The following is a 27,474-nucleotide window of genomic DNA, read 5'->3' on the forward strand; positions in this document are numbered from 1 at the left end:
GAAGACGTGAAATGAATGACTAGCTAATACAAAGGCGATATCCGTACGGATAGAGGTTCTTCCCTTTTTTGCTTTTTCGGCAGTCATCGTCGTCCATGTCGTGTTCCTTGTAAAATGTCTAAAATACGGAGTCGGGACAGAAGGGTATGAATAATACGAGGAATAAGCACGCCGTGTTCTCCGCAAAGGGAGCAAGATATCACTGTGAAAAGGCGGAGATCTGTCCGTATCGTCGTTTTCGTGTGTGTGTTTTTGATGAGGATGTGTCGCGGTTCATCTCCCATACGTGGAACTCTCTGGAGCACAGGTACGAGGGCGGCACCCATGGCACCGGTCCTCGCGGACTTTCCGAGCTGATGTTTTTTCTCCTGTGTAGGGTTAGAACGTTGTGTCGATATTTGACTTTGGGTCGAATTGTTCGCCCTCCCTTCTCTGGACACTAGGTTCTTCCAGAGGGTGCCCATCCAGAACTTAGAAGGAGCCTCTGGGTCCCCGGCCTCGAACGGCATAATGTCGGACGTGATGGGTGCATAAGCCCAAACACTCAACCCCCCGGATCCGAGACTCCTCCGTGTAAAGTAAAGCAGCAAATCCGAAGACGAAATGGACCAAAGCGAAGACTCGACTACGACACGCACCGACTGGAACGAACAACAAGAGGGCGTCCACGTGTCTCTTGGTTGGGTTTTGGACTTCCATCCTCGTCCTGGAAGTAAGGGTTTCTTGCGGGACCCTGGTCGAAGTATTCGCACCACCACAACCTCAACTTCTTCTCGATTAAGTTCAAGATTGAAAGATGTGTTGTCCCAAGACATGCCGTCTTCGTGTCATGTTTCTCTCTCTCGGCAGTCCAACCGAGACGCCATGGTCGTTCTCGGAACACTGTGCCGAGTTCCCAGCAGCACTCTTCGTTCCCGTGTGCGCGGGGACGGTGGAGGAGGGAAAGCGGAATGGGCGGCAAGGTGCGGCCCGAATCCGGTACACGGTGACCAGAGCCTGGAGGACAATGGTGTATCCGTCCCATTGCCTGTTGTTTTTAGAGGCTTAGGTGTCATGTTCGGCCACGAAGACGAAGGAAAAAACCATGCTACGCATCCATTGACGCGTTGTGGGACATCACCGTTTGCTTGCATGCATGTTGTCGTGATTGCGACATGTTACCCTGTCTTATTTGCAGAACGGCCATACCACAGTTAGACGTAGGCTACCCGCGGGATCTGTCCGGTGCAAACTAGGCAAGGGGGCGGAAGGATGAACAACCATACCCGGAATTCGACAGGGTAATGCAAAAATTAGAGTTCGAGTCGAACGGGGTAGATCTCGGTCGTGGGGTTCTTCTTTGGCTTCGGATGTGTCGTTCCACGGAACCAGTCACCATGCTGTATAGAGCAGGCTCTTGGAACTAGTCCGTTCTGGGTTTCAACGCGATACGCAAAGGTGGACAGCAGCGATTTGCTTGTTAAAGAAGAATCTCAGTAACTTGAAGATGAGACGAAAGGTACACCAGAGCTCTGGGTTGGGCAATTCTCAAAGGGCTCCCGGAAGCCAATTGTATGAGTCAAACTTCTAGAAGCTTGGCGATTCGCCGTGAGACGAGCGTCGACGTCACATCTTCAACGTTCTTCGGACAGAAAGAACGCTTACCGCAGAGAGAGTTCGCCGGACCCGGCTCGCGTTACATCAAGAGCGGACCATGGAGATGGGCCGGGGCCTTAGGTCACAGGTGGTGGTGTAAGGAGTAGGAGAGCCAGTGCTGGTCGAGAACACTGTCGGATCGACAACGTTGAGGTGCTCGATCTAACAGTTGCCTGTAGCAGCTTCCATTCTGACATGATGAGTGCGTAGTCCAGCAAAGTGTCCAGTAGTCACACAAGGCTGGACGGATAGCGGTTCTGCTGAAACGTTGGGACTGCAGTTCGTTCGCTCAGGCCGCCATCCACAAACTCGTTCGTTTGGAAAGAAGTCAAAAAGCTGGTTCAGGTGGATGCAAAGAGCCCTCAGGAAGGATTAGAGACTTACCGGTTGTGCGGCAGTAGCAGTCCGTCGTCGGAATGACCTGAATATGACGCTCGCTGGAGGGCACCATCCACAGGCGTATTTGCGATTAAGGTAGGAAGAGTTTGCAGATGCGGGTGTCGACTTGTAACGAGGTCAACGTTTCTGCGCTGGGAATCACCTCCTAAACCTTGTTCAGCTAAGGGCACCCGAGGCTCAAAGGATGCGCCAAGACAGAGCTGAATGGCCGTGACATCTTGTTTTCAAAACGGAAGAGTATAGCAAGCTTCGAGGCGAGAGCCGGATGAAGTAGTCCCAGGCACGGTTGAAGACAATCTTGAGCATGTGACGGTAACTGTGCCTAGTTTCGCTGGAAAAGGCGACCCAGTTGTATCCAGAGATCGAAATGCGTGCCCTGAAGAAACTGCTTCCAGTGCTCAATGCTGACTGGGCGACTGGGGTAGGGGGTTGCATACATTTCTCCTTAACGTTCGGAAGCACCCTAGTCTTGTTCCATTGGAATGCAACGACTACATGATAGCTTCGCATTGTTCGCAGGAGCTTCTTAGACGAGTCCTCTCCGTGGTAATAAACGTGACAAGCACACGTCGTCGTCTGGATTTGGATCAGGGGCAGGGGTTGGAAGGGGAAATTCAGGGCTTTTGCTCGACGCTTTATCCCTCGGTCGAGTATGGCTGGCTGGCTGGGCCCTTGTCGGCCCGGTCCATGGTCTCCAGCTCCCCTTTTCACCTGTCGAAAAATCGTTTGCTGTAATATCCAGAGGCGAGGGAAGGCGTGAACAGCGAGCAGTAAATCGGACAATCTGCGGAGAATTTGGCGTAAAGACGCCGACTTCCTCGGACTGGCACTGGCCAGCTCGAGATTGGAGTTGAGGCGTCAACGAACGATGGGCCATTTGATGTTGAGTAGTTGCAGATCAAATTGCCCTAGCCTCCCGTGGCAGCAGGCACTACATATGGGAGACAAGAAACTCCCTGGTTGTTTGTTAGTGACTTCCTCGCTTCTGGTCTCAGCTCTTAACCAGGGTACGGAGTGCAGTAACGAAACGGTTTTCGTGGTTGTTAAGTCCCTCGGATACGGCACAGTGGGCGGCACATGCCTGCTGAATCTTGATTATCCAATCTTGAATCTGCGCTTTCAATAGCCTCTTCCGATTCACCATGGACGACATGGACCCAACCTGTTGAGTTTTTTCGTTGGTGATGAAGGTTGTTGCGGCAGGTAATCAGCATCTCAAGAGCCTCCAGCCAAGAGCAATGCGGTGCTTGTCTAGATCGTATTTTGACCTATGGGTCTCTGTGCGTTCCTCCTTGACGCGGAGTGATCATTGCGTGTGCACTGCATCGACGGACCCGATTGTCAACTAGGCCTCTAGGCACTGAGCTCACGGCCATTTTGCTAGGGTGGTCGTTTGGAGGCGAATGGCTTGATCGTGTCTGCCCTAGCCGTCTCGCGCGGATTGTGGATATTATCGCGAAGAAGCGACGCCGTTGAAACAGAAGTGCACCGTCTGGCCGGTTCGAGTCTTCCGCAATTCCTGGGCTGGTTGTGGTCCTGCGTTAGCTGCCACAAGCACCGCACCACCGCTAGCTCGAACCTTTGGTTAAGATGACGGCCTGCTTTGAGCGGTGGGAAGGCAAGGTTCATTGGGTGAGTGGCAGAGGCCATCATCACGCCACGGTAAGACACAGGAAGCAAAAGGGCTTGCGCAAAAGCCGCTCTGAAGCACTTGCGTGCTCAATTTGATGAGGACAAGCTCTCCACATGCCACACACTGGACCGTTCGCAGTACCACAGAGCACGGGCCCGAAGCGAAGACAGCCAGGCACAGTTTCTTGGCCAGTCGGCTTCCAGGATAGTCGACGAAGCCCACGGTTGATCGAGATTTAACACTACTCCTGGGAAAGCAACGCAGCTCCCGACTGGCTTGTCAGTTGTAAAAGCATCTGCTCGTGCCCGGGGGGACTAGGCCCTGGGACGGGGAGCTTGGGGACCTTTGGCTCGGTAAGAGTCCCGCCAGTTTCGCTTGTCGTCTCCCTGCCGTCGAACGGACACAGACGTGACATGTAGTCAACGAACCGGATGCTTTAGTTGAGCAACGGATAGGCTAAGCTGGAGCTGTTGAAGCAGAAAGAAAGCACAGAGCATCTCGGTAGCAGCATGATCCAGCCTGCACGGCTTGCAGGGTCCTGGCGTGCCCTTAGTGTTTGGTTCTGTGTTGTGGTGGTGGTGGTGATGATGGTTAAAGGGTGGTAGTTGTGGTAAGGACTGGGAAGAAAATGATGCCTCTCGTTTGGGTCGATCGAAACTTGATACTGACCCTCTAGCTGCAGCCGGCTAGAAGCTATCGAGGCTGGGGGTCTGCCTTGTAGGTTTGGGTATCGCATCTCATTCTCAGCAGGAGATGGGTTTGGTTTGCTGGGATAGTGTCTTCCCCACCCACACCCCTCCTGGTCGCGGCCGCATCTAGGCATCGAGGAGACGGGGTTGGCTGAAAGGCTATGATTGTCGCAGATGGCAATCTCGTAGCTTCCTGGACCGGGCGATTGGAGAAGAGATCTTGAGCTGCACGACTGAGACAGCGTGTCAGAGAAACGAGGAGTTGGGGATCTAATGACGGGAAAAGAAAGCAAAAAACGGACTTTAGGGTGGAGAGGACGGTCTCAGGGGGTACGGGAAAAGGTGGACAAATACATGATGTGCATATCATGGTGTATCCGAAGGCGACATGCTAGGAAATTGACAGAAACGTTGAATCGGTTATGCCTACGTCCAGGCTGATACTGGAGGAGGCGGTTGAAATTAAAAGAGCTCGGTCCAGAAAACGACTAGGTAGAGGGAGGGCGGTGGATGAAATTGAGATGCGTTTGTTCAAGATGTGGAGGAGTGAAAGGGTCGCTCAAGCTTCAGCTCCAGGCCCTGTAAATGGCATTCAATCGAGTTAGAAAGAACGGCGAAGAAACGAAGCTGGAAAGAAAAAGGGCCGGAGATGGAATGCGCAAATAATCGAGGCCACATGCAACGAAGAGTCGAGCCCCGTGGTGTCTGACTGTCTGTTTAACGAATGGAAAAGAACACGAGGCAAGGAAAAGCAAGGCCAGTCAGAAGGTGCCCTGTGCTGACCCTTCCCAATATCATCTTACCCCTAGGTATCAAGTTGGCAGGTACGCATCTCCATCTACCTTACCTCACCTTCTTTTGCTTGCTGCCGTGGGTACTTGACTGAAGCACTAAGATACCTACCTGCCTAGGTAGAGTCTGTCTTGACTGGTACGGGAGATGCAAATACTTTTCCCTTCCTTACATCCAATGGTAGCTGCCAAAGGCACGATTCTACTTACTTGGCTGGCAAAAAAATCCAAAACTTACAAATCAGTGAGAATTGCTATAACGAAATACATTGTCTGGTGGGCGCCTCTTGGTGTAATGTTTCCGACGCAGGCTGGTGTCTTGGCAACTGTAAGTCGAGAGTTGCGTATTGAGCTCCAAAGCACGGGAGAAGCAGACGTGCAGCTAGGTAGGCAGATAGGTACGCCAGGACCATCCACTTGATGCCATGACGCCGGCTCCGACCAGCGGCTGGGTGAAAGACGTGTTGCTAAAACACAGTCGAGTCGACGGTCCAACATCCGGCGGTCTTAGGGTTCCTTACGGGCGGGCGCTCCAGAGACCGAGCCGTGTTTTTTGTACGCCCAAGGTAGTGCACCTTTAGCTCGCTCATCATGGCTCAAACCGTCAATCGAACCTCATGTCCAAAGCAACTGCAACCTCATGTAGTGGTTGACCTGCAGTCATGCGGCTGTCAATGCAGAGAGTGCTGCCCAGACCCCGGAGATATGGAGTCGAATATGAGAAGCCTTGTGGAGCTCCCTATTTGTATGCATAGGTACTCGATGGGACACCTAGCAGGGCAGGAAACGGCAGCCAAGGACAGATAGGCGCGGACTAGACTGGACGCAGGGTACTTGATCGGACGTCACTCGTTGCCCTTTCTCTCTGCCATATCTCTGGCTGGCGTCGAAGTTTGTACGACACAGTTGCGGACTCTCATTCTCATCAGTGGTAAGAGACATGGCCTATCTGGTGTCATGTACCTCTTTGATGCTCAGGGCATCGTGCGGCTGAAGCTCTTTGTGCTCCTCTAGACTGGTGGGCATCAGCAAATGACTGTGACTAAGAGCGTCAAGAGCTTCGCCGATCGAACGTCTGGGCTATTGTCTGGAGGATGGGGAAATGGCAATTCCCTCCCTGCCTGCCAGTGTACTTCATCATCATGTTTGACGTTTCGTGAATTTGAATTGTATGATAGCAAAGACCCGGCAAAGAAGAAGCAAACTTGGCCCATTTTGGAAAGAGTCTCGTCAGGGGTTCAGACATCAGGACTTGCATTTCATCTCATCTTGACGGGGCTTCGACGCCTCTTCGATTCAGATTCATGGCGTAGGTAGGTACTGTAGCTGCAGAGATACCTCTTTTTATCTTACGACCTTACCTTACGTAGACAGACGAGCCAAAATCTGACTCTGAGCGGTACGGGATCCCGGCGGGCGCTATCCATTTCGACGTGCGTAGACTGACCAGAGCAAGAATACAATACTGGTGTATTCGCCCATACTGAGAGGCACGGGATGATACATGCAGGAGAAGAAGCCTCTGAGACTTTGAGTAACTGGCTGGCAGCTCATCCATCGGCCTTAACCTTGTTCCTTTGACCCTGTTCCGGAGAATGCCACCAGGGACCCCAGCATCTGCTCCCACATCTAATTCCCTACCTGTGGGAGGGGGTGCGCTTTGAGATCCCAGCGAGGAGAAGACGACCGTCGACCCCCCCTCCAGCCAGATCCACCCACCCATTGGATTGAATGTGACCTTTTCCTGCTTTCCCACCTGTCCATTCCCATTTTCAGCTGGCGGGGACCGGACACCCCCTTCCCCCTTCTCTCCTGAGCTTCCACGGTATCTTCCATTCCACATCGTCTGTCCTGCCGTGCCACCTGCCCTGTTGTGTGCAGCAGCATGTGTATGCGTGTGTGAGTGAGATGAGAGAGAGATAGGCAAAGATAGCGCGCGTGTATACCTTTGTACAAATACGTCCCATGTATTTGTGCGTGAGTGAGAGACCTGGAGTGAGATATCTCATATCTGAGTGAGGTACCTATGTAAGATACCTGGGTACCTAAGGTACTATACGTACCGGAATGTGTGATTGCCCGAGGTGAAGGTGGGAAAGAAGAATTCAGTGACCGAGCAGGAGCTCTCCCGTCCTCTCCTTGGTGCTCCGTACCTAGGTACTTCGTACCCCTAAAATTCGCTGCTGCTGCTGCTGCAAGGCAAAGCGACTTGGGCCCGCCCCATGCATGGCCGTCCATCTCACACGCCCGCGGATGCCCTCCCACCCCCTCCTTCAGCCCAATCAGCAAGCTTCCATCAATAACGACACTTTCCCCGACCTGAACATTCTGAACATCCTCACTTGGTGCTGCTGGTGGGACGGGCGCCACACCTCCCTCCTTCTCTCTCCCACTTTCGGCCATTTGACATTGGATACCTGAGATCCCTTTTTTCGATTTCTATTACTTTCGCCTTCTCCTTTTTTCTCTCTCTCTCTCATTACGGATACTATTACCGTGCTTGGGCTCAATAGAGACTCGTCGCTTACACTCCTCCTCCTTCTCCCACACATGCTTCTTCGGCTATCTACCGTCCTTGCTCCCTCTCTTGCTCCTTGATCCAAACACGACAAAAGGTACCTTGAAGCATTGGGTTTACCAACCGACTGACACATCGACGCCGCAATTAGAACGGGGCCACTCAGAAGCTGACTGCTGAATCACAGTCTAGAGTACACGCTACCTTACACCATCCCGCAATTCTTGTGGCACTTGCTCTCCTTAATCAGGCCTTCTTTCTTCCTGTGTCCTCGCAGATCCAACCGACTATCGATCTAGTCGAGCCACTTTAAACCTTCGCCAGCAGCAGCACCACCACCCACCCCCAGTCCCTCGTCCTTGTCCCTCATTCGTCGTCATATTTCCGGCGGCCCTGGCCTTCGGAAACCCTTCTCCTTCTCTTCGAACTCTAGAACTTCGACACTTCCACTTCCGCATCCCTAGGTATTTCGCTGAGAGTTCCGCCACCCATCTGGACGAGAAGAACACCCCGAACCTTTTTCTTCAACTCTGCCAATCTGGACGCATTCCAGCAGATCCATCCCTCTACCTAGCAATCCCCCGACGTTGGAAGCCTGTCGGCAGCTGGAACAGAGGCCTGCTGCTAGCAGAACCGAACCACGGCTGGACGCTTCAATCCCCAAACCGCTCACCCACTCGCGCTCGCCTGCTTCAACCAACATTGCTGTCGTTTCTCGCCAATCCTAGCCGAAGGAAGCCTTCTCGCGAAGCTGCCAAAGGGCTCAAAGGCACCACTCGACACTAGAATCGATCCCAGATAGCCACCCCAACCCCATACCTCCTGCGATAGACCTATCCCATTGTCTTCCTCTGCGCGCATCGCTGCAGAACCCGCCCGCATCGCCTATACCGTTCTGCGAAGCCATGAGGTGAGACAAGCCCCTCAACCATTTCCTCAAACCCACCGCGACCGCCTCGATACCGCTCCAACTCTTTCTCCTGTCTTCCCTGCCATTCCCAAAACCGCGTTCTCCTCGCAATTCATTGCGCCCTTGTCTCTAGAGCTAACCGGATTCTTGCGTCTTACAGAGGGGATGGCCACAGTGACTGAGAGTCCGCAGAGAGCTCCTCTGCCTGCTAACGGTCATGCCGATCTGATTCCGAATCGCATTGTACCTATCCCAACCCCGACCCCGACCATCCAAATGTCTGCTCCATCTCCCGGCGAGCCTATGGAGATCACTTCCTCCAACAACGCCAGCACGACCTCTCCTTCGAGCAAGCACAACGATACGGATGCCAACGGCGCATCCAAGCACACCTCGCCTACAGATCAATCTGCGAACAACTCGATCGCCATGCCCGCCGCGCCCGCAGCTGCGGCCGCGGCTGTGCACCAGCCAAAGATTGTGCAGACAGCTTTCATACATAAGCTGTACAGGTGAGCAGGAGTCTAGAACAATGTTCAGTAGCAGTATAGCTAACACCGTTCAGCATGCTGGAGGACCCAAGCATACAGCATCTGATATCATGGTCAGCGAGTGCTGAAAGCTTCGTTATGTCACCGTCCGCGGACTTTTCCAAGGTTCTAGCGTAGGTGAACACGCTTTCGAATATGTCTTTCACCTACTCACTATCGACTAGACAATATTTCAAACACACCAACATATCATCTTTCGTCAGACAATTGAACATGTACGGGTTTCATAAAGGTTCGATAGCATCTCCTTTGACCACAAAATGTCCAATGCTAATTGAGGCAACAGTGAGCGACGTTTTCCACACGACAAATCCCGAGACCGCTTTGTGGGAATTCAAACATGGAAACGGCAATTTCAAGCGAGGCGACCTGGTTGGACTCCGTGAAATCAAACGGCGAGCTTCACGTCATGCTCTTGTTCACCGGGAGTATCCCAACTCAAAGCCCAGCCCTTCGCAGCCCGGAACGCCTTCGGAACCGATGCCTCCCCCGAGCGATGGCTCCGAAATGCGTATGCCTGGGCTCGAGCATACGCTGTACGACCTGAGCATGCGACTGCAGAGAAGTGAAGAGAATGCCCACTACATGCATATTAAGCAGCAAGCGGTGATGGAAACAATGTCACGGCTCCTCCAATTCAACCAAGAGTTGTCTAGGACGGTGCTCAGTCTCGTCCCTAGTCCCGACAACCCAGTGCACCGGGATGGTGAGTTGCATCTTTTGCGGTCCACGTAGCTGGTAGCTAACACTGCACGAATCAGTTCTCAATTTGCAATCGGAAATGGCAAGACAGGCCGAGATGCTTCGAACTATTGATGATCCCCAGGAATCGCCATTCTCAAGCAGCCGAGCATACTTCACCAACGTGGAGAATGCACCGGTTTCGCCGCGGCAGTTACCCCAGGATGACCCAAGACGAAACGCGAATCTTGCTGTTCCCCAGCCCAGAGGGCAGAATTTCTACCGGCCTCCTGTGCCTTCGAATCTCTCGATCAGCACGCGAAGACCCTATGGCTCGATTGGTGGTGGTTCGGTTGGCGGTGGTTCAGTGCCACAGGCCTCATCTCCCTTGCGGGGGGCGCCGCCTCCGCCTCCTCCGGGGCCGCATCCCTTGGCTCAGGTGGAGCCGCCTCCTGGAAGTCTAGCAAGACGTCACACATCGGCTGATATACGGGCACACGGGTGGCAGCCCAGTGCCCCGCCGCCGTTTGCTTCAGGGCCTCCATCAGGACCGCCTTCCGGACCTTGGCCATCTTCGCCCAGCCGACTCGCGCCGGATGACCAGCGCCTAAGGGAGTCGCTGTCCACCTACTCACTGCAAAACGCGACCCAAGTACGGCCTCTATCGCGACCGACCACACCTCCTGGCGCACCCTTCTCGAATGGTGGTGGTGGGGATACCTTTGGCAACTGGTCGTGGAACTCGGCCAACCGGGACAACAAGAATTTAGCCATCAGAGATCATTCAGGACCACCCACGCGTCGCGGAAGTATGGCGCATATCCTCAACCCGACTGACACGGCTGAACGAGACGACGAGGATGAGGATCCCCGAGGCGACGATGATCGGAAGCGCAAGCGTATGCAGTGAGCAAAGCAATTGCCTCCTTCAGGGTCGTCCGTTGGATCCTTATGCATGGCACACTCCTCGTACGCGTGCCCGTACATTTCTATATCAGATAGACACATCTATCCGATGATTTCCTGGAAATATTCCTTTCCTTGTATAGAAGAAAGGGGGATCATACTCGGATCAGTACACGATCTGCACAGATGCATATCTACAACCAAAAATTCCAGGATCAAGACCCGAAACACACACGAAGCCAACGGTCACTACATAATACGATTCACCGACGGTCAATCTCGACTTACAACCGGATTTCTCAATCGTCAAAAAGTTCAACATTGATATCAACCATGTGTTATTTACTGCATCACGGCCGAACTGCGTGAAGCAACAACATACTATAAACTAGCAACTCTAGTAATTCAGCGTCACAATGGCGTCTCATCGAACAGAACAAGTGCGGATCCCACATCTCATTTCACATTATTCACTCTCGGATGGAGGCTGTGTGTTTGCGGTCGGAGCTCAGGAGACGGGATACCCAAGGGACGTCAGGCGGCAAGGTTTGTCAAGATTTGTCCAAAGCTGTCCATATCGGGGTGTAATTTGCGACATCTGCATTTGGGATGCGAGAGGAAATGGATAATCATTCAAAAAATAACATGTTCACATCTGAATATTGAGGTATTTGGTCAGGAATAGCAGCAGTGTGTGGCTTGTAAATGGCCTGATGGCACATGCTCAACAAGTCTTGGCTAGATCTAATGCGAAGATGCAATGACCAATATTGTGACAGCCAGCCAATCCGCGGCAGTTGTGTGATTCGACAGTTTCCGAGACTTGTCGCTGATGCCTACCGCACATGCAGTTCCCAGAGGGTCTCAAGGGATGAGGGCGGCGGTCTTGGCGAGATGATGTCCCGGCATCTCGGGCCAAGGGAGTCGCAGTGTGTCGCTGATCCGCAGTCTGCACTCGTCATGTGCGGAACTATGATTTCCCCTAGGCCACTGATATCTTTTGAGCGGCTCCGACGCTACCTTCTCCTACAGCGGCCGCGGCCGCTGCCATCTTGTTTTTCTTGTTCTCCTTGTTCCGCTTCTTCTTATTCCTTTTCCGCTCCTTGGTGGCTTCGTCTGTCTCGGGTCGCTTATCGGCCTCATCCCCCTCGGCGGGGTCCATCGCAGCTATTTCCGTCTGGATCGGACTAGCGATCGGAGCATCCTCTTTGCTGTCTCGGCCATTGTCGTGTATTTGATCTTCCGTGTCGTCCAATCCGCCCTCGCGCATCTCGACATCGCCCCGTTCCCGTGCCGCCGGGTGTACGAGCGCCTCGGGTCCGGCAGACTCACCCTCCTCCTGATGGGCTTTGGTCTTCTTCTTCTTGCTCTTGCCCCAGCTGCCTCTCCCTTCCTCCTCGTCGCTCTCGTCGTCTTGTAGCCTGCGCTTCTTGAGCGCCGCGGCGGCGAGGACTTTCGGGTCGTCTACGGCGCGACCTCCTCCGCGTTTGTTGCCGAGGAGGCGGCGGCTTAGGTCCCGCGTTGCAGCGGAGGTGGTCTGGTCCGCTTTGGAGGTCGCGAAGCCGAGGCCCGTGTTTGGGTTTTCGAAGCGGAGGTCCGCGTCGTCGGCGGGAGCTCGGGGGCGGCTGGTTGTTGAGGTGGTTGTGGTTGTGGTCTCGGTTGAGGGGGTGGGTTTCGACATTGATGAAAAGGTGCCTGGCGTAGCGGCGTTGCTGGAGGTTGTTGCTTGTGTGGAGGAGGAAGATGATCGTGCTAGGGAGGGGTATTTTGCGCGCATCGAGGTGAGGAAGGTTGCTTGTTTTGCGGAGGCGAGGGAGATGCGGTTGTAGAGGGCGTTGAAGTCTGCCGAGGCGGGGAGTTTGGGGGCTGCCGTAGAGGCGGACGGCGATGCTGGCGCCATTGTTTATAGTTGATGTGTACAGACGTATAGAATTTTTCTATGATGTGGCTGCTGTATGTCTTGGGGTGCTTCAAAGACTCGAAGGTTTGGTCACACGAGTGCGTTGGCGATCTCGACGTTGCGACAAGTCGAGGCTGTTGACGATCGGCGTCTAGAAGATGCGCAGAAGCGACGGGAAGGACGACTAAAAAATTTGGGGACTGGGGGGGAGTTCGTTGGCTCGTGCTCAACGTCTTATCGTCGTTTATCTTAGCGTGGATTTTCGGGTGCGCGGGCCTGGAAATTCGAACGAACAGGGGGGGCCAGAGGTGTGTTCTTTGCTGCGGGCGGCGGTGGGTGCAACCTTCTCCACAAATCGAACGTTGAAGGATCTTTTGCAGCGTGACGGGCAGGAGCGGGTAATTTTGTTGACGTCGGCCCCGCTCCGGGTCCGGGCCGAGAAGGGGGACGGTCCGGCACGGAGGATGTGAGTGCATTTGATCCAATCCATTAGGCAGTCATAGACAGCGGTCATTTTCTTTTTCAAGCTTCACGAATCTCTGAGTATTATTTAATTGCTGAAGGGTATTTAAGAACCTAGGGATAACGTGCATCATGGTGGTGCGTTGGAACTAAGTACGGACAGTATCCAGGGTGCCAGGGCAACCTCGGGATATGGCTGGCCTGCATAGAACCAAGGGGGGAAAACCTGAAGACCTAAGAGCGATATGGCCCTCATACTACCAGGGTGAGAATCTTCTCGAAGGAGGGTGGTTCTCAAGGCCCAAGATCGCACGCCGTTTCGAACTGTCGCGAGGGACTCTGCGATATCATGAGGCATTGCTTTCGATAAACAGGTCTCTCGAATAATATCCTTTTATATGCAAGGGCAGTCCTGGGAAAGCCGAAATCTTTGGAGGTCGGAGGGTACTTGGCTCTTTCCTCCTTCACTCCTGTCACTTAAGTGATTCGGGTGAAATGGTCGAGGGGTTCATGGGGGAAGACCCGAGTGTGGATCTCAGTCCCCTCGACCATTGACCTGACACCTAAGTTTTTGGTTCGATTCCTTATCGGTGAAATACTTTTTCTACTTAACGATTTTTTTTCTTTGATTTACGGCCTTTCTAGCTATTTACTCAAACGGGGTCGGTCTGTATCATGAATTCCAAGTACATTTTTACGCGGCGAACGTGAGAACGGCTATAAGAAGAAGTGCCCACGACGGGAATTGAACCGCCAAGAAACCTCAATATCGAGATACTCGAGGTACAAAGATTCACGCGGGCAACAGAATATCGCTTAGTAATATAGGTAAAATAAAATGCACGCGAATGGCAAAATGGCAAGATATGTTGCTGAAGTGCGACGCCCCGGGCGAACAACAGACTTTAAATGGCAAGGTCGTATGCGCCAGTGTGAGAAGACACAATCAAAACTTTCTGCCAAGTGCACCCTCTCATCACCCCGACAGACTCTCCAACGCGAACAGTCATGAAGGGTGCAGGCTGTGGGTTGAGCCACAGAGGCGATGACGGCGTTGGGATGAATGGCCAGGGGCGGACGGAATACTCAGGCACCAACGGCACAGAGTACCATCCAGCCGCCTTCGTGGAAGTAAGATTCACCTATGAGGCACTACCGCAGCTACTAATGTTGATTTTGTCCAATTTAAATGGAATTATTTGAGCTAAATCATCTTAATAATGTAACTTTTAGTCAGTGATGATGGAGTTCAAGCTTTACATGAATAGGGGAAAGTAGGTGTCAACAACATGATGGCACGAGCGATGGATCGGGGGCAAGTCTTTGCGCAAACTATTCCGCAAAGTGTCTTAAGCGTATTTCAAGAGAATTGAGCGATTGCATGATGATTGTGGCCTCTCATGTTTGGCGTCTTGATGTTGCTGAGATCCCTGATCAACGTAATTCAAATCTCTCCACACTCACGGAAGCGTCATCAAGCTTAGTCTTCACCTCACCATACATCATCCCGGCTACCCAACACGTCCCAACCAGGCTCCAAGTCGCTTCGCCTTCGGTCTTTCTCAAGATGACAGGCACCGAAGACCCTTTCAGTACACATACGACATCCCCAGCTTCAGCCATGTTTTGTCGGGAAACGCCAATGTAGTTGCCCTCGGCTCCTCCTATCTGCAACATCCCGCGATCACGCCAGTCCCAGGCGCTCACACCCGACTTTACCTGGTCGTGAATCTCAGGTGAAAGGCCATCCTCTGGATTCCATTCTGCGAGCCTTTCCAGCCATGGGCCCTCGATTTCATGGCCAGAGATAAATGCTTTCGAGAGGCTACTATTGAACGCCTCACTGCTGCTGTCGTCTAGGCCGAGTAGCTCGAATAGGCGCTGTCCTAAAGGTTCATCTGCGAATTCTCGATCGATGTACATCAAGTGAAACAAGAAGCCGAGAGCCATCTCAGCTCGGGCTTCGGAATACCGAAAGAGAACAGCTTCACCACGACCGCCTGATTCGAACACCGCGCGAAATACGGCCTCCTGCGCAGTCATACCATTGGAAAACTGATTATTACTAGTTATCAGTTGTTCGGTGAGTTTGAGAAGCTTGTTCTCAGTATCGAATAATGTTGGCTTCGGTAGGTTGCGAAGTACCTTGCCGATACGAATGCCGGACACTAGTAAGTGTCTTTCGCCCGAGATGTTCGCATCTGGGACTTTTGACCCGAAAACTCCGTTATCAGCGTCTCCTATGATCGGCTCAAACAACCTGTTTGATTCACTCCATGCGTGTGGGTAGTTCGGAACCCACGTCGGGAGGTCTGGGGTGACCAGTGGTTGAGTCGCCCCCATGGTCATGTGTAGGCCAGCCATTGGAAGAAGTTCAAGCTCTTTGCCTCGTCTTGTTCGTTTCCAGTATGCAAGATTCTGAGCAAAGTACTCGACATATACCGAAGCGACCGAGACGTCCGGACTGTAGTCGGGAATCAGGGGCAAATTGGTGAGACCAAGCAAGCCATAGATATTATCCTTGGGGTCGGTGGCGGAGAGGGTGTGGTTCCAGCTCATCAATTGCCAGCCCCAGCTCTCCCACTCGTCTGCACTCAGCGTTTCTGGTCGTTTGTGTAGGTGTTTCGCCTTCATGAGTCGCATGGGATTGTGCCATGGCACCCTATCGGACGACGTGATGCTGAGCCAGGCAGAATCAACCATCCACGAAGGCTTCTGCAAGTAGCTCCGGATCTCTTTCAACCTTCCAATCCAACTGCATGTGAGGAAAAGCGCTATCCAGTCAACAGAAGACTTCCCAGACAACAAAACCAGGTTCTCTGCGAGGACAATCTCTTGAACTACCCATACGCGAAACCAGTAAGGTAGGATGAAGAGAGACCGAACGCTCTTCCACGACTGATTGGAATGCCAGTCGTTTTCAGGTCCTATATCAGCCAAGATGAGCTGTGGCCAATCTTTCATCCAGCTGATCAGTTCTTGCGGCTCAACTCCTCCAATGTGGCGTCGTCCTACGACTTTGTCCATTTCGTGAGCCACCAGGTTGATCGTTTCAAATGTTGCGCCAATCTCCTCGGTATCCGTTCCGAGCCACGAGAACACGAGCTCGGCACTCGCGTAAACTCGCCGCATCAGTTGCACTTGCTGATTTCGTTCTGCGACATCTTGTTGGTTGATGCAAAGGGCATCCACCCAGAGCCTGAAGCCTTGCGGATGTCGGCCAGGAAACGTGTCTATCCAATGATCTTGGAGATGCTGAAGAGCGTGGAAGAGGTTTTTGGTTGCTTGAAACTCCTGGTCGTTCAAAAGGATTGACTCAGTGATGGAAGCATCTCCCCAGACGTATGATAGGGCTGTGTATACAGGCTTTTCGTCGAGAGATACCGAACTGAGTCTCAGGGACGGCTGACCAGAGAAGCTGACATATTCGAGAAGCCTGATTTCTGACTTGCCAGCATCGAGGGGTTCATACAGCGGCATTGCTTCCTCAAGCATCTTGCTAGCTTGTTAGGCCCCCTTCAAAAGGCACACGGTCGTCACCTAGTCGATATTTTTACTGACATATCCCATCATGGTGTGCCTGATGAGGCCATTCGTGAATAGATGCCTGCTGTCAGATACATCTCGCGGGGAACCGTCCTATTCAGGCAAGGTGGTCAACGAGAGGCAGGGGAGTTGTGCAGGCGAAGATGGCGTTGGGGCTTGCTGGGAACAGGGGAGCTCCATTGGCTGCACGAGCCATTTGGTGTACCTGCAACACCTGCCACAAGGCGGCATCGCCCGAGACCTCCCCGCGGACCATGACTGGGGTCCCCTAAGACACCTGGAACTCAATTGTGGACGTTTCTTCCGACTTCACATCACATCGCGGACACCACCTCGTTTCCCACACCGGCGGCCATCATGCCGCATAGCCGTGAGAAATATGGCAAATCTTCAGGTTTTACAGGCATCATATCCATTGAATAGCCCAGAATCCGAATTCCTCACAGAGTCAGCCTCGGTGGCTAGAGCCCAAGCGTATATTCAATTGGCGGGAGTTGAGTGTGGCTGAGAAGTTCTTTGTTCGCCGCCGGCGGCCGCCGCCATCCAACCGTGTATCAGTCACACTGGTGGTTTCGAAACATACCAGGGTAATGTATGTAGGCTCTTGATAAGAATTGGCAAAGAATTGGAGATCGAATAGCTGCTTACCACAGAGGCGTGGCAGTTGGAGCCTCGCGACCTCGGCCTGAAATTGAATACTGCAACTTGATCTGCCATTCCTTCAATCTTCAAACAAGCTGCCAGGTGACTGTTCAGCATCCTCGTGTAACATTGGCCAATGTAGCACCGAGAAAAGAGCGACAAACCAGGGTGGTGGCAGAAATGTCCCTCATAACGCGATGTATCCCTCCCTCTCCAGGGCCGAATCAATGCAGCATGGTGAGCGGCTCAGCAACCATCACTTATTGCTCGCATTCCAGCAAATCAGAATACAGGGACACCACATGGCCGAACTTGTGGCTGGTTGCCTGTCGTTTCTGCCTTCGATCACCATTCCAGCCAACCAGCCAGAAGCACTAGCCACAGCATGCACGATGAAGCTTCCATTGAAGTCCTTGGATTTATTAGCTGCAGAACACCAGCCACAATCACTCCGGAGACAGTAACGGACTTTCCGCAGTGGCCCCGACCTCAAACGCCGGCAGGGACCTCATTTCCCCGACAAGAAACATGTGCAACGTCTCATTGAATGCCGGTGCCGTGTTATTAGCGCCTTGGAGACCTCCGAGAACCATGTGGTGGAGACTACGAGATTATCCCTCAAGATCGTCGTGGCTTATACCATGCATGCTGGGCAGTATGTGACCAGTATTCTTCCGGGGTCCAAGAGTAATCTTCCCTAGTCGACACACGAGCTTCTCCTTGAGGAAGGTGTCGAGTGTCCTTGCATGTTCTCGAAGGATGAAAGAAGACTACCTGAGGGGTTCTTGAACGGAGACGATACCATGAAGGGCCTAGACAGCCTCCCGACTTGCCACGCACCGGGTTTCTGGGACGCTGGAAGTGGGTGTAACGGCCCGTAGCCTTAGGAGGAGCAAGCCAGGTTGAATCCGGCACAACGAGGGGGTGTGAAGCAGTATGCGAAGTTGGTCATCTCCACTCTGGGGCAAATCACCGGTGACGGTGGGATGGCGGTTAAATCAAGTCCATGTGCGAACGGCCGCGGGTCACCGGCGGACCATTGTGTTATTCTTCCTGTGTCAAACTCAATAGCTCTTGCCCAAGTTGATTTGGCTTCGAGAGCATCATTGGCAGTTCGCCAGTACCTCATGTCCGTCTCAAACCTGTTCACCTTGAAATGACTGCCGTTATATACAGTCTTCCCAGCCGCACTCGGCCAAGTTTTGATCTTGTATAAGACCCTCCCCTCGCCAGTATCGTAGAGGATTTTGTTCCAGCAAGTCGAGACCACCGAGCATCGATGTAATAACTTCATTGAGGAATCTCATTCGTTGCTCTGAGTCGCGGCCATGTCTTCTCCTGGTTCTAGTCCTGATCATGGGATGTAAGTTGAAGCTCTTTCTCGCCATTGAGAAGACGGTGTTAACCTTTCTCTAAACCCAGTGATTCAACTGTTCCTCGGATCAACCCTGTTGATAAACACATACCTCGACAATCCCAACTGGCTCGGTTTCAGCAGGAACATCTCCAAGACGGCAACACCCTCGTGCCTCTTTCCCACAACCCTCGGGACTTGAAGTCTGCCATCGATCACCACAGAAGCCGAGCAACTAGAGCCATCAAAACCTTCCAGCAGAGCTTTACGAAACACAAGTCAGACGATTCAACGGACTCACCAACCAATAAGACTAGCTCTACTGGAGTAAACTACGGGAGTTGCTGAAGTTGGACTACCATACGAGTGCTAAAGCGGAAAGCTTTGGGTAACTCCATACAAAATATTTCACCTAGATCATTGCTCACGCATTTGACGTCGAAGAGGCACGAAACGGCTACTCTCAGAATCAGGGTTGTAAATTGCAAGTGGCTCTACTTGATGTGATCAGCGTAAAGATATGTTTGGCCATGAAGATATAAGGTAAAACCTCACCTGAGAAGAGTAGAGACTTTGGGCTGTTATAGTCTCCAATCGATTCCAATCTCAACTCTCCTTCTGGATCTTATGGCCGTGACATCCGCTAGTCTAAGTATAGACACATATCCGTCCGTGATGTTTGTAGCAGTGAACAGACACAGTGCTGCATCTCAAAAGGACAGAGGGGCTTGAGTGCGCATGCGCGCTCTTCTGCTCATAGATTCAGCCACTTTTCGAATCGGGCAGTTAACATCAACCTCGAACGAATCCATATCGCCTTGCATCTTGCCAAGCATATTTCCCCGAAGACCGGCTGTATTTCCGCTGTTCCGGCCAGATTAGGCTCAAAGACCGACCAACCAAGCCGGTGCATGCATAAATGGGTTGACGAACGAGGTTCGGTCCAATCATTCGATCAGAACGAAATTCGAGAAACCAACGAGTGGAGTTGCTGGCGCTTACGCCGTCCGGATACATTCTTATGAATGCACAACGGGCTCACCTCGCCGCCGCCAACAAGCTCGACCAGCAAACACCATATAACCCCGTCTTACCCCTCAATCTTTTCCAGGGCCACTCTCTTGTTCCAAAATCACATACGAAGACTGTGCATTCCATAACTCAAGCATGGCCGAAACTACAGACAACGTTCCAGCTAATGTACGGAGGAGAACTTGAACAGAATTTCGAAATCATAGTCCGGGCTGATATGGTAGACAGGATCCTCAAGATACCGACGGCGCTTCAACTATAGGTGACAGTGTCAGTATCCCAGGCAAAGATGGGCGTTTTCCACAATGTTGACGACAAATAGTCTACCGATGATTCCCTGGCTTCTCTACGGTCGAGTATCCTCGACTATCGGAGGGAAAATGGACGCACGTATCACAGAGTCAGTGATGGGAGTAAGTTGATTTGATCTTCGGCTCTGGCAAATGATTACTGAGACCGTCGAACAGAGTACTATCTTCCTAACGATGAGGTGAGATATTTTGCGTAATCCTGGGAGTTGTCCTGTCTAGCTCATGCACACCGTAGACGGAACAAGACCGTTTAGGTACGTGCTGGCCTGGTTTCCATATTCTGGACGTGCAAGCCAATAACCCATCGTAGATTTCGCCAATCACTTGTGGATTATTACATGGGACGGGAAGCTGTGTAATTGCCCTAAAGTCAAGGGCGCCAAGCGAGTCCTGGACGTTGGAACCGGGACGGGCATCTGGGCCCTCGATTATGGTAAGTGGGATGGCTCGAGAATACCTTCACACGGCATTTGAAGTTTGGTTGCTTACTCATTGTCTGATAGCGGACGCTCACCCCGAAGCAAGCGTATGTCAAACCAATTCCCTTCGTACATAGCGAATTCCACTGATGGGACAATTTAGGTTATCGGTGTTGATTTGAGCCCTATTCAACCCGTCTAGTGAGTAGTCCTTTGCTAAGGGCATGAAGGGGACCATATTTTGACCGTTCTTGGCAGCGTTCCGCCCAATTGCCGCTTCGAAATCGATGATCTCGAGAAGGAATGGACTTGGACAGAGCTATTCGACTTCATATTCATCAGATCAATGGTTGGAAGTTTCAAAAGCTGGCCCGACGCTATCAAGCAAGCCTACGAGTAAGTGCTTCTTACCGCGCCATAGGCGGGGTTCTGCTTCGACTAACGATGATTCGAAGCAACTTGGAACCAGGAGGGTATCTTGAGATCCAAGACAATGAGTTTCCCATCTTCTGTGATGATGGTTCCATGCCCGCAGATTCCCAAGTCTTGAGGTGGACCCAGCTCATTGTCGAGGCCACGGACATCGTGGGTAAATCAATGGCTGTTGCACCCACCTTCAAGCAGTTGCTCGAGGATGCCGGGTTTGAAGATGTTCAGGGACGCCAAGAGAAATGGCCCATTAGCCCATGGCAGCAGAAGGATCCGAAACAGAGGGAGTTGGGAATCTGCTCCCGAGCCGGTACCATGGAAGGCCTTGAGCCGATTTGCATGGCCTTGTTCACGCGCGTGCTTGGCTGGACTCGAGAAGAGGTCTTCGTATTCTGCGCTGGGGTTAGGGATGAATTGAAACAGCAGAAAGTCCACGGCTACTTCAATGCGTAAGTCCTAGTCACCCATTCACACCTTGCCGTGTAGTACGGGTCATTTAACTAATCGGAATAGATATGCTGCTTGGGGCCGGAAGCCCGAGAAGAAGGAGGGGGAGGAGGAGGCTAGTTAGATATCTGTGATATTTTGCACATTCTTCTTTCTCAATACACACTGCATATTCTTCAACATGCTACCCACATGCCGTTCATCAATAAGACGGCATCCTTGCCTGCTGAATGCCTGTTGCAAACATGGCTAAAAAGGCCGGGCAGGTGGGAAACGCTGCACTGTCGTACGATGTGGTACTCGCAAAGGGAAGTGATCCAGAAAGGAACTGGTGCTGCGGCAATATTACTCGGTCATTCTGCCTGTATTAGTTCTGAGCACGCCCAAGAGTGATGGAGCTTGCATTCACGACCCTTGTCGTACAGCCAGCAAACATGCAGGCCCGGTGATACGATGACAGCGCAAGCCAATCACAATTGATACATGCTGGCCTCTAAATAATAACAAGCGGGTCTAGCGAATGGTTGTTAGAAGTGTAGAAGAATGGTGGCAAGGGTAGCCAAGGGGCAACCAACAGTCGGCTCTCCTCCTTTCCCCTCATTTTTCCAGCTGCATTTTTAAGCCTGTCATTGCCATTCTATGAACATCAAGACAGCTGAACCAACTTACAAGTCAACATGGCAAATGACGCGCAACTTCCGGGAAACGTGGGTGCAGTGCCATCGTCCACGTGAGCGGATGAGTGTGCTAACTTGATGAATAGGATGATGATCCTGACGAGGAAACCTACTACATAGGAGGATCTGTGTGTTACCCAGACTCCTGATAGATTCCTCCTGCTAACCACACGACTTGCTGGCTTCCTTGAGGTCCAGTATTTTGAACTATCGTAAAGAGAACGGCCGGACGTACCACAGGCTAAGTGATGGAAGTGAGTATCCTTCAGCCTGAACATTTGACATGCCACTTACAAGACTTTAACACAGGCTATCACGTTCCCAACGACGAGGTGCGCTAGGACGATGGAATCCAAGGGACTGAATTGCTGATGCATGATGTAGCAAGAACAGGACCGCCTAGGTACGTATTCTAAGTGAAGAAGCATCGAGAAGGAAACAGAGTACTAAGCTCGCTAGACAGATTTTGCTCACCATCTTTGGAAGTTAACTTATGATGGCAAATTATGTAACTGCCCCAAATTATACGGCGCTAAAAGAGTTCTTGATGTTGGAACCGGAACTGGAATATGGGCTCTTGCGTATGGTAAGTCTGCTGAGCGGCTTCAAAGGCAAATCATGGAGGTACTGATGGCACGAAAGCGGATGAGCACCCCGGAGCTTTTGTAAGACGACTAATTTCTGCAAAGTCGTGCATTAAACAACTCTAACATTCAGATGCACAGGTCTTGGGTGTTGACCTGAGCCCTATACAGCCTGAATTGTGAGTCGACTCTGTCCCGGTGAGAAGAGAGTTGGCGTACTGACCTACCAGCGTCCCTCCGAATTGCCATTTCGAGGTTGACGATATTGAGAAAGAGTGGATTTGGTTAGAGGCATTCGACTTCATATTTTCTAGATCTATGAACGCCTGCTTCAAAAGTCGCACAGACTTCGTAATCCAAGCCTTCAAGTTGGTCGCCCAAGCTCTGCTGTAGTCTTACATTTATATATAACTGACCATCTGACAATGTAGGAATCTTGAACCCGGTGGATACCTGGAAATGCAGGATAATGGCTTCCCTTTGCTTTGTACCGACGGGACTATGCCAGATGATTCATTGATATACAAGTGGTCTCAGTTGCTCGTTGAAAGCACCGGATTGATTGGACAGCCACTTGATGACGCCCCGAAATTCAAGCAGATGCTCGAGGACGCTGGGTTCGAAGACGTGCATGAGAGGAAGGAGATATGGCCGATTGGGCCGTGGCCCGAAGAGGGCACCAAAGAACATGAATTGGGCATGTGGTGCCAGTCTATCACTATGGAAAGCCTGGAAGCCCTCTCGCTTGCTCTATTTACTCGCGTTCTGGGATGGTCGCGGGCGCGGACGTTGGTGTTCTGCGCTGGAGCTCGAGAGGAGTTGAAGCAGCAAAACATCCACGCCTATTTCGATGTGTAAGTCAATCGCCAGATGTCTTAGTGGGAACCTTGACTGATAATTCTCTAGCTATGCAGTCTGGGGTCGGAAACCTGCTGAAAGAGGGAGTGCTTAAATATGCATGGTATTTGGCAGCTTCCTCTTTCAATTGATGTCCTTATTTGACAGTTCCCATAGAATTGAGCCATAATTCTTTGCTAAAGCAAGAAGTGTTGGACACCCGCTCCCTGGCGAGCATGTCCGTTTGTAATACTGGAGAGATCGTAACCGGCGTGATGCCTCATCACTTGCGATCCAAGGACCCGTAAATTCGGCGCTGTGTTGCCGTATTTCGATTTATTGTCCACCACGGGACACTGATTGATGGTTCCGGGCACCTTGCATATGCATGCATAAGATGATAATGATGGCAAAATCCAATTAAAAGTAAACAAACACATTTCTGCAAACCAACAGAGGGATGCAAGCGGGGGGCGATGCATCAACATGGAGAAGACGACCAGGGGTCCTCTCGATATGGAAGGACGCGAGATTACATTTACCCAGCCCTTTGCCCCCTCACTTGGAACTCTTCCTCACTCATAGTTCTGTTCTTCATCATTGTTTACGCCAACATTTACTCAGTTCCTTGCTCGACATTGTAAGATGGCTGATCAGGCACAGCAGCCGATAATAGCTGCGGTAAGTATTCGGCCGCAATGTCCTATGCTCATTGCCCATGAGATAGCAAGTTGTGACTGACATGAGTTCCAGGAACCCGAGATCGACGATGGTGCATCCTCCATCGATGGGTCGGTGAGAGATATTTCTCAGGCTAGTTGACTTTGGATTTGGTTTGACATCATGTAGTCCATAGACGACTCGCTGGCTTCTCTGAGGTCCAGCATCCTCGACTACCGCCGAGAAAATGGTCGGACTTATCATCGGCTCAGCGATGGAAGCAAGTTACCCTCTCGCCCAACGCCTTTTGCGAAGGCTAACCTTGTCTCATCGTGAACAGAATATCTCCTTCCCAATGACGAGGTACTAGTCCATGACTCTCTCAACGATTTGCTCATTTCTAACGGTTGACCAACTTCAAGCGAGAGCAAGACAGACTTGGTAAGCAAGCCGAACGCCGCGTGGGCCTGTTGAGTCAAGCTCATCTGTTGCCAGATCTCACCCATAACCTGTGGCTACTTACATGGGATAACAAACTTTGCAACTGCCCCAAGAACGCTGGTGCCAAGCGAGTGCTAGACATCGGTACTGGGACTGGCGTCTGGGCCCTAGACTATGGTGAGTCAATCCGCCTTCTATGTAGTGTAGTAATAGCGACTAATATGGATGTAGCGGACGACCACGCTGAAGCTACAGTAATTTCCAACGAAAACACAAAAGGCGGTTGCAGTCGTTGACTTTCCCCAGGTGCTTGGTGTTGACCTTAGCCCGATTCAACCCGGCTTGTGAGTTCTAGCCTCAACAGAGACGATCCCTCAGCTAATACTTGACTGTAGCGTACCTCCAAATTGCTCATTTGAGGTTGACGATGTCGAGAAAGAGTGGCTCTGGTCGGAGCCGTTTGACCTCATCTTTGTCAGAAACATGATTGCGAGCTTTTCTGATTGGCCGGGAATGATCGCCAAGGCCTATGAGTGAGTAGCACGCCTCGATCAGCAGGTCATCAATATTGACACATGTTGAACACAGGCGTCTCGAGCCAGGCGGTTATCTTGAGCTCCAAGACAACATGTTTCCACTCATGTGCCGAGACGACACGATGACGGACGACTTCAAGCCCTTCGAGTGGACGAAGTTGGTCATGGAGGCAGCTGCAACGATGGGTCGTCCGGTCAACGTCGCTGCCAGCTTCAAGCAGATGTTGGAGGACGCAGGCTTTGTCGATGTCGAGGAGAAGAAGGCCATCTGGCCTTACAACCCCTGGCCTAAGGACTCGAAGCTCAAGGAGTTAGGCTTGTGGGCTCAAGCATCTGCCGGCTCGGGAATTGAAGCAGCCTCTATGGCTCTCTTCACTCGCGTCCTGAACTGGACTAAGGAGGAGGCGACGGTCTTCATTGCTGAGGTGAGGAACGAACACAAAAAGATTGGAGTTCATGCATACTACGACGTGTAAGTGATTGAAATATTGACATCTAAGACACAATATTAACTAACGAAACTTCTAGGTATGCTGCTTGGGGTCGGAAGCCAGAGAAAAAGGATGAGGAAGCTGTAGTGCCTTCTTAAGATAGAGCATGAATTTATGGTAAAAATGGGACCAATTCGGATCATGCGAGACCCGTTCTCATGAATCTCACATGATTGATGATTATTCACTCCACGACTCGAAATTGAATCGCGATGGCGAAGGTCTAAGAGGGCTTTTGAGGCTTGGGATCGTCGTCGAATAGTATGTATGCATGTAATCTGCCTAAGCGTCCCGGTCCCGTTCGGTTGTCAAGCATCCGGACCACCAGAGAGTATCCAATCGCGAAGTCATAGGGTACGGAGGTAGCATCTGTCTTACTTGCCCTAATAATTTTCCCTCAAAATCCAGGAACACTATTTCGACATGTGCACTCCGCGTTCCTGTGAGAAGCACGGGGTTCGCAAAACACATCGTTATTCTCGAGCTTATCATAGTTAGGCATAGTCTTGAATGCGGTTAGTAGAGGGACGATTTTTATCAGATGTCTGTCGTGGCTAACATGAACCAGACATCTGTAACGTGCTTCATGCACGCTTTGGGCATCTCTATTCTATCATAGGTATTGCATGCTAACGCATCTCGTTGGTTCAGCAACGATAGGGAAGTAGCCGAGATCAGCGTTGAAGCATGACAGTCACCGCAACGTGGTGTCGAAGGACGTCTGAAGATACTGTCAATACTCCAAGAAGCCTCTTGCAGGGCCCGACTGACGATGCTGCCTGGATCATCGGCCGGCCCGTGTGAACCGGAATCTCCATCATGTTCGAGATACCGTACTTGAATAATTAGAAGTTTCCTAGGTGTCGGAATAGCTCTATAATCCATGCCGTAGTATTTTCGCAAGTCGGGCTGCGTAGAGAACGACCTATTACCCTGGCTGTAGTCGAGCCACATCGTACCGAATCGAGACGCAGAAGCCTAAAGACGGCATTTTGTTGATCTGATTTTCCTGGGGACCTTAATATTTCCGTTCATACTGTTCGGGGCCTAATTTGAAAAGGTCTCAACTCGTCGTGGCTCAAGCTTCGCCAAAGGGGTATGCTTTCGTTTCATGCTTGAAAATAAATGATGGGCCAAGAGGATACGATTGTAGACATATCGTGTCGACCGGCCGATCTTGCTGTTCAAGAAAGGGTTCCAACGCTGGACGACACATGCGTTTTGACTTCGTGGTAAGAAGTTAGTGCCAGGAAGGCTGCTGTATGTTGGCGTATCTCAAGTTGTGACCTGATGATGAAAATGAAGTTCGAAGTGCCAAATATGGTGTCAAAGGTTGATTATTTCCGCCCAGACATCGCTGGGTGGACGAAAGGCTTTCTCGTCTATCCGCTGGTCGAGAAGCTTTTTGAGTCGGGCGAAAAGGGAGTTTGAAGGGAAGAAAAACAACGAGATGTAAACGATTGAGTAAGACTGATCATAGGGGTGCAGTCCCTCATATGCCTCAGAAGAGAAATGAAGGGGAGGCAGCGGGATACCCAACACCACATTGCTTGGGCGAACCAGCCCCGTAGGCGAACCATTCGCGGCTCTAGTCAGAAGGCGTGCTCTAAAGCTGCCTGATTAGACATCAACAGCCAGCCTGATCACTACGCACAGGAACCAGTGTTCAAAGTAAGCTAGCTAAGTTGTGTGACAACGTTATCCATCTGTTTTTCTGTTTTTGTTGGAGCCTGGAAGCACCTTCCAACCTATCGTGCAGACTGCTGGTCCCAATAACGTTGGCACCTTACTGCAGCCCCCTGAAAAACAGGCCACATGAGTAGGACGAATGACCATCTGCTGATGTGTAAACAGGGCTCATCGAAAGCGAAGGAATTTGATACGCTGAACTGACTGCCGAATATGGAGCAAGCTGACGTGTCTAAAGTTCTGGCCCGAGGTGAGGCTGGCCAGCGGCATTGCTGCTGTCATCACCGGTGGGGACGACGTTGAG

At 51.6% G+C, this 27,474-nt stretch overlaps 6 protein-coding genes across 6 annotated transcripts; 3 read left to right on the forward strand and 3 right to left on the reverse strand.

The window, feature by feature from the left end:
• Nucleotides 1–83: 83 nt before the first annotated feature.
• On the reverse strand, nucleotides 84–7,156 carry CLUP02_01086 (uncharacterized protein; the record flags this gene model as incomplete). Its single annotated transcript, XM_049280128.1, has 30 exons — nucleotides 84–820; nucleotides 882–1,027; nucleotides 1,092–1,126; nucleotides 1,311–1,379; nucleotides 1,444–1,509; nucleotides 1,565–1,621; nucleotides 1,693–1,797; nucleotides 1,872–1,971; nucleotides 2,020–2,194; nucleotides 2,250–2,536; nucleotides 2,595–2,857; nucleotides 2,902–2,990; nucleotides 3,046–3,138; nucleotides 3,197–3,302; nucleotides 3,369–3,558; nucleotides 3,614–3,736; nucleotides 3,797–3,938; nucleotides 3,983–4,053; nucleotides 4,117–4,575; nucleotides 4,659–4,747; nucleotides 5,209–5,233; nucleotides 5,386–5,473; nucleotides 5,524–5,614; nucleotides 5,669–5,742; nucleotides 5,802–5,886; nucleotides 5,949–6,062; nucleotides 6,111–6,162; nucleotides 6,221–6,373; nucleotides 6,524–7,010; nucleotides 7,102–7,156. 30 exons carry the CDS (start codon nucleotides 7,154–7,156, stop codon nucleotides 84–86), a joined length of 4,626 nt encoding a protein of 1,541 aa, XP_049136085.1.
• A 660-nt stretch (nucleotides 7,157–7,816) lies between these two features.
• On the forward strand, nucleotides 7,817–10,717 carry CLUP02_01087 (HSF-type DNA-binding protein; the record flags this gene model as incomplete). The annotated part of the gene is made up of 6 exons (XM_049280129.1): nucleotides 7,817–7,851; nucleotides 8,497–8,575; nucleotides 8,738–9,087; nucleotides 9,141–9,239; nucleotides 9,291–9,832; nucleotides 9,888–10,717. Coding segments are annotated over 6 exons (1,935 nt in total), but the record flags the coding sequence as incomplete, so codon positions are not given.
• Nucleotides 10,718–11,695: 978 nt separating this feature from the next.
• CLUP02_01088 (uncharacterized protein) lies at nucleotides 11,696–12,613 on the reverse strand (the record flags this gene model as incomplete). The annotated part of the gene is made up of 1 exon (XM_049280130.1): nucleotides 11,696–12,613. The coding sequence occupies one exon, from the start codon at nucleotides 12,611–12,613 to the stop codon at nucleotides 11,696–11,698; it is 918 nt and encodes a 305-aa protein (XP_049136087.1).
• Nucleotides 12,614–14,509: 1,896 nt separating this feature from the next.
• CLUP02_01089 (uncharacterized protein) lies at nucleotides 14,510–16,570 on the reverse strand (the record flags this gene model as incomplete). The annotated part of the gene is made up of 1 exon (XM_049280131.1): nucleotides 14,510–16,570. The coding sequence occupies one exon, from the start codon at nucleotides 16,568–16,570 to the stop codon at nucleotides 14,510–14,512; it is 2,061 nt and encodes a 686-aa protein (XP_049136088.1).
• A 2,021-nt stretch (nucleotides 16,571–18,591) lies between these two features.
• Nucleotides 18,592–18,965, forward strand: CLUP02_01090 (uncharacterized protein; the record flags this gene model as incomplete). The annotated part of the gene is made up of 2 exons (XM_049280132.1): nucleotides 18,592–18,626; nucleotides 18,686–18,965. 2 exons carry the CDS (start codon nucleotides 18,592–18,594, stop codon nucleotides 18,963–18,965), a joined length of 315 nt encoding a protein of 104 aa, XP_049136089.1.
• An 819-nt stretch (nucleotides 18,966–19,784) lies between these two features.
• CLUP02_01091 (methyltransferase domain-containing protein) lies at nucleotides 19,785–25,579 on the forward strand (the record flags this gene model as incomplete). Its single annotated transcript, XM_049280133.1, has 18 exons — nucleotides 19,785–19,817; nucleotides 19,972–20,062; nucleotides 20,331–20,393; nucleotides 20,464–20,486; nucleotides 20,543–20,580; nucleotides 20,638–20,775; nucleotides 20,835–21,257; nucleotides 21,322–21,374; nucleotides 22,242–22,264; nucleotides 22,658–22,695; nucleotides 22,948–23,370; nucleotides 23,978–23,993; nucleotides 24,107–24,148; nucleotides 24,436–24,631; nucleotides 24,744–24,798; nucleotides 24,850–24,987; nucleotides 25,043–25,462; nucleotides 25,519–25,579. 18 exons carry the CDS (start codon nucleotides 19,785–19,787, stop codon nucleotides 25,577–25,579), a joined length of 2,274 nt encoding a protein of 757 aa, XP_049136090.1.
• Nucleotides 25,580–27,474: the final 1,895 nt, after the last annotated feature.

This window comes from Colletotrichum lupini, chromosome 1, assembly GCF_023278565.1.
Source record: "Colletotrichum lupini chromosome 1, complete sequence".
NCBI classification, from domain to species: Eukaryota; Fungi; Ascomycota; class Sordariomycetes; order Glomerellales; family Glomerellaceae; genus Colletotrichum; species Colletotrichum lupini.